This window comes from Scardinius erythrophthalmus, assembly GCF_964197995.2.
Source record: "Scardinius erythrophthalmus genome assembly, chromosome: 24".
NCBI lineage: Eukaryota > Metazoa > Chordata > Actinopteri > Cypriniformes > Leuciscidae > Scardinius > Scardinius erythrophthalmus.
In genome coordinates this window covers 10,850,833-10,856,832 of record NC_138244.1, presented here as the reverse complement: position 1 = coordinate 10,856,832, position 6,000 = coordinate 10,850,833, and the positions used below count along the sequence as shown (strand labels likewise).

The 6,000-nt window shown below is 38.2% G+C and overlaps 1 protein-coding gene across 1 annotated transcript in view; it reads left to right on the top strand.

The window, feature by feature from the left end:
• Nucleotides 1-1,253: 1,253 nt before the first annotated feature.
• The window catches only part of ntrk3a (neurotrophic tyrosine kinase, receptor, type 3a), a 206,034-nt gene continuing 201,287 nt past the window's right edge, over nucleotides 1,254-6,000 (top strand). The window contains exon 1 of the mRNA XM_081355621.1: nucleotides 1,254-1,776. Coding sequence (XP_081211747.1) covers nucleotides 1,532-1,776 — 245 coding nt within the window. The 5' untranslated portion in view covers nucleotides 1,254-1,531. The remainder of the gene's footprint in view (nucleotides 1,777-6,000) is intronic.

The window sequence follows — 6,000 nt, the reverse complement described above, 5'->3', positions numbered from 1 at the left end:
TAACCGATCAATAGTTCATGAAGGCAAATGAATGTATTGGAAACTGGGACACTTTTTACCTCAGTATATCTCAGAATGGGTTTCCGCATCAAGACTTTAAAACATAGGCGTGTGCGTGTGTGTGAAAAAAAAAAAATGACAATGTATTTTTGATGGCAATAAAATGCTTTAGAACATAGTTCCTGAAACAGCAGAAATACATTAATTGGACTTATGACTCATGATGTGTGTGTGTTATTGAGATTTAGTCCTTGTGCCAACTTCCTTTTAAGACAACTAGCCCCACAGCACATTCCAAGCGGCTTTTTTGCACCCTTGAAGGGCACTTTGGGAAGGGGACGCCATTTGGGAGTGTTCCAAAGGAAGCGAACAACTGAATCCCTTTTACGAAGGGCCCTTCCACAGGTCCGTTAGCGAAGGGAACATGCAATGGTCACTTCAAGGAAGTTATTTATGGTGTTGGTCCCTTCGGAGTGAATAGGGCATAGGGATGCTCACTTCCGATTAGAATTTGCCCCCAGTCTCTACTAAAATAATATACATGACAAGAGCTCAATGCATTTAGTGTAAATTAACTAATCTGTTGTGTAATATAATATTATTTGGAGAGTAAGGAGACTTATTGTAAGGAGTTACAGATTTATTTATTTTGGTGAAATTGCAATTTTATTTTAATATCACACAATCTTTTTTAAAAAAAAGGCAGTCACAAAATCAGTAAAATAGTTTAATATATAGTAAATACACCGGTGCAAGGAAAGGATTTAGTATGCCTCCTTATTTTACGTGACAGCAGATTTTAGTCAGAAGGTGTATATTTTTATTTCGTACAGTAGAAAATAGGCTATAAAATGTTCATCAATGTGTAGATTAGCTATGTTAAGAACTTGTTTTTCCGAAAATTTGACCGTTTTTATAATCTTGGACATCAGTATTTTTTAAATAATGGTTATATTTATTGCTTTGCAGACGATGTGCAAACACTGTGTTTGTCAACGGTGTTTTGACTGTTGCAAAATGCGTTATTTTCCAGTGGCGAATTGATAGCTTTTGCTGTTATGCAGGTGCGTCAGTTTTTAATCTGCCCAGTAGGTGGGACTTGATGCTCGGATCATGGACCTCTCTCTCTCTCTCTCTCTCTCTCTCTCTCTCTCTCTCTCTCTCTCTCTCTCTCTCTCTCTCTCTCGACTTTGCTCTGACGCTTTAGTCTTCAAGCCGGAGCTCCAACAACCTGGAACTGCGCGACAAACAGCACCGTGGAGACGGGAAAGCTTGTGCCATGCAGCCCGTAGAGGAGGACAGACTGGGACCGTTGATTTTTGAGCCCTTTCTACATTGACGGAGTATTTCCCCCCTCTTTTCTTGGGGACATTATTGCGATCTCATTGATCTAACATACCTTTACTCTCATCCACGCACCCGCGCGCGCTCTCGCATCACTGTACGGATACCCGGAGCGCTTTCCATTCTGTTGCCGTTGAACACTAACCCCCCTCAAGGAGCTAAAACATTAAGGGAAACACCTGGAAACATGGATTTATTATCCATCCCACCTCGCGTTTGCTGGTGGAGGATTCTGTTTCTCCTCAGCATCTTCCAAAATTACATGAGCTCCATGCTGGACTGCCCACCGACCTGCACTTGTTCTACCACTGACATCTTTTGCAATAAGTCTTACCAAGGGAATTTCCTTCCCCTCTTGGCACTACAGGACACCGTGAGCGATGGGAATACCACTAACAGCCTTCCGGACCTGTTTGAGAACATCTCCTCCATGTAAGTCAAGCGCACAAGTGTCCATCACATGTTGAGTCCATGTGTGCATTGAGATCAACTCTCAGCCTCCCACTCACTCCAGGCGTTGTGTTGGTGTGTGGGATGATTAGAAGGGTTTTGATGATGGGCAGTAGCTTAAAACGATCTTAAATGGATATAGAAGATTAATTATGCATGAATTGAATGTCCATATTAAAACCAGGAATGAAAAGAAAGCTGTTGGATATTTGCTACTCCATTTACACAAAGTATACAGTCCATGCTAAAAAATCTCAAGTGAATTGGGGACAATTAATTTCTACATCTGAGCTTAAATGCATCTGTTTTTTTGGCTTCACAGAGAGGAGTCTTTATTGAGGCTGCTCTGTATTCAAGACAGGAATCCCTAAAGGAATTTTGTCACATTCGTGAGCTTCGTGAAAGGTGCATTGTGCTATTAAAGAGAGATTTAGAGAGAGAGAGGGAGGAAAAAAGGTTTGCGTGAGAATGAAGTCACATAGCAGCGTGCATCAATAAGTGCATTGAGATTTCTCATTTTTGCATTCGATTCTAGGCTGATGTTTCAGTGCATGGCAAGTCGAATAAGTAATAGAAGACAGAAACATTAATGCTGTAATAGCTATATGATGGTCTTTTTGGTCTCTGATGGTTTTTGGATAAATAAGAGAGCTCTGTAATGGCCCTCAACTGATCCGAGCAAATAAATAATAATGCCTGGAGCAAAGAAAACATTAACGTTGTTGTCTTCAACCGGCTTTGGATGCCAAATAATGACATTTTGCATTTGAAAAGCTATTAGTTTTGCCATATTTAGACAATAGTTCTCTCTCTCTCAAAGTTTTTCTCGTATGGGCCATCTTGTGGTTCAGCACTGGTTCTCCTGGACACGACACCAGTCTGGATGATGTTTTCATTATGCAATAGCAATAATTTAAGGCTACAAATGTGCAAAAAGCAAGACCGATCGTATTCCCTTTGAAATAATTTCAATGCTAGTGCCGCACTGAGAACAGAAGAGTGCATTTTGGTGGAACAAAAACCCGATTGATGATTGATTCTTTGTTGGGAATTGCCTACAAAGGGATGCCATGACAACCCTATAGCGCTTTGTGACGGATTCACTTTTTTCCCACCGCATTCTATCAGGCGAACTGCACAATAGTGTGTGCAAACTGATGTATGAGCTCAACAGTTTCTCAGGGAGACGTTTTTACAGCCCAGTCTCCAGTCACTTTGTAAGACCACTAGAGGGGATAGTGGTAACCTTTTCCAACATCTAAACTGGAAAGCCAGCGTGCACCGATCAGGGAACATGTCTCGAAAGTGTGCATGTCCTTTCTCGCTTGTTTGCTTTTGACTAGTTGTTTGCTTTAAAGATTTCATTTTGTGCAGAAGCTGTAGAGAGTTCAGCACCCCCTGATGCTGGACAGCTCCTGTAACTCAGTTTGCTGTCTTGCACTGCACATTTTGGAGGTTTTTCTTATTTGACACCCAATTCTGGTCTTGGAGCTTCTACTAATGAATTTATGATATAAATTAAAATGTCCAACATCCAAAATGTGATATGGGGTACTTCAGGAGCAGGATTGAGAGCTTTCCTGAAAAAGAGGCCTACATTTTTATTTGGCATTCCCTGACGAGTCATCAACCCACTTTTATTGTATTCGCTCGACCTTGACCAATTTACAAATTATGGTGATTTCTCCTTCAGGCCAACTAGCTTCAATGTTTCTATTAGAGCTAAAGAAAGGCCAACTGAAACCTTTCTGAAGTTCGAGGGCATTTAGAGGAGACGTGGGGCAAGCTGTCACACGGGAAGTTGAAATAAGCATTGCATTTAGCTTTTGAGTTAAAAGAAATGTAAAATTGTACATAAATATCAAGTCAGGACAGGTTTTATATTAATTAATGCGGTTCATTAATTAACCCCCCCCCCCAATATATATACTTTTAAATTTGACTTTTTTTGCCATTTCATGTACTTCACAATTGTTTAAATGTTTAAATTTAGCTTGAAAGCAGTTCAATTGCCCGTTATATAGGCTCTTTAAATGCAGGTTTCCATTGTGACAACTTACCCCATATACAGTAGTGTGATATTGGGGGATGGATTTGTTTATTTTGCATTTATTTGGCCAAAAATACATAAAATGTAGTTTATTCCTGTGATGACAAAGCTTCAGTGTCATATTGATTTTTGAAAATCACACTGATTTTATTGGAAATATTTCCTATCATCAATGTTGAAAACAGTATTTTCATCATTCACCTGCTTAATGTTTTTGTGGAAACCATTACCTTTTGTCAGGATTCTTTAATGAATAAAAAGTTCAAGGGAACATAGTTTATTTGAGATAGAACTTTGTTATAATGTAAAAGTCTTTACTGTCAATTTTGAATGATTTAATACATTGTTGTTGAAGAAACATATTCAATAGCTATTTAAGCAAAACTTTTACTTGTATATCTATACAGAAATTAACTAACTTTTTAGGAAATATTCACTAGACTAAAAAGTGTGACAACTATCCCCGGCATCTTCTACTTATTGAAAAGTGCTAGTATCACCACCATGCTTTGTGCAATGCAGAAAACTCCAGGACAGAAATGATTTAATTATATGCAAACAATAAATTTTTCCTGCATACAGGGACTACAGCTTAAACACAAGTTAATTTGGTTTTGCTGTGGTAGTGTAGCTTTAATACAGGTGCTTTTTCATTTAGCAGTGGCTAAATGCATGTGTATTATTATTAAGCATCTAGTGTTTAGAATATTAGTACTTTTTAGATTTTACAATGGCCCCAAAAAGGTGTTTGGAAACCTTAACCACACTTAAACGGGTATGGAAATCATTGTGTTACATGTATAATATCAAAGCAAGCTGCATTTATTTTTTAGAAAGACACATTTAACGTTTCATTTCATTTTAACTTTTAAGCTTAAACAACTGTTTAGATTCTGGTATGACACTTGAGGGAAACTGATTTCATACATCCACCAAAAAATGTTTTGTAATCTGTACAAAATACTTTTTGGGGGCTACTGTATATATAACTAATGTGGATTAGTATTTGTTGGCATCACAGCTAGTTGAGTGCCATCCATTTTTGCAGTTTTGCACATTTTTGAGTGGGTTTTTGAATTCTGAGAGAGAATAACCTGAAGTAGAGATTGTCATGCTCGCATGTGCTCGCAGCTTTTACAGTTTTGTCCTTTCCCCCCCAGCTTTGCTGTAGTCTTCTGTTTTGTTGTGCATCAGAGTAATCGAGGACCCTTTAGTGTTGATCATTTGTTTGCATCAAGCCTATCCATTACACTAATTGTCTTTTTTTTGGTACTCTCAATAATGGTATTTCTGTATTAGCTGCACTATTCTTTTATTTTGCTAATGGAATGTCATAATGCATGGCCAGAATATGAACAGCATACCAGATCCTTCTTATTTTAACTCTTTATGCTACAGCAAAAATGCTTATGAAGACTATAACAAAGCAACTAGACTGCTATTTTATCATTGCATTTATAATTGCTTAGTATTTTTAATAGGGACCTATTATGTGCTTGTACAAATGATTGATTTTGTTTTTGAGGTCTACAAGAATAGGTTTTTTTTTTTTTCGTGAATGTTCAAAAAACACTGTTTTTCACATATTTTACATGCTTGCATCACCTCTCTTTCCAGTCTGTCAGTAACGCTCTGGGGTGCGTTTCCCTAAAGCATCATTAGCCAGCTACGGTCGCAAGTGTCGTCGTTATCAGCATAGTTCAACAAATCTGTGTTTCCCGAAACCATCGTTCTAACAAACATTCGCGAACAGCATCGCAAAGTTGAGTGGTTTGAACGACAGCTCTCGGCCTGTGGTTAGAAGCATAGTTTCTTGTTTGCGTGACGTGGATTCAATAAATCCTTATCTTTGAGCAAAATAAGCAAGCTGACATTCAGTGCAATCTGTATCTTTTATTTAGAATACATACAAATGTCATTTACGACTTTTAGTTTGTCAAGAGATTTAAAGCACCGTTTTTGACGAGTGTGCATGTGCGAACGTGCTCTGGTACGTATGAACGAGCCAAATGAGTATAATAACTGTGAAAACTGAGAAAAAGCCCTTAGATGCCATGTCCGTAATTTATAGCAAAACATCTAACATTAATTCGATCTCAAACAGATTCATTAAAAGTAGTTATTACTCCACCACCTGCGTGACCTCATTAACCAAC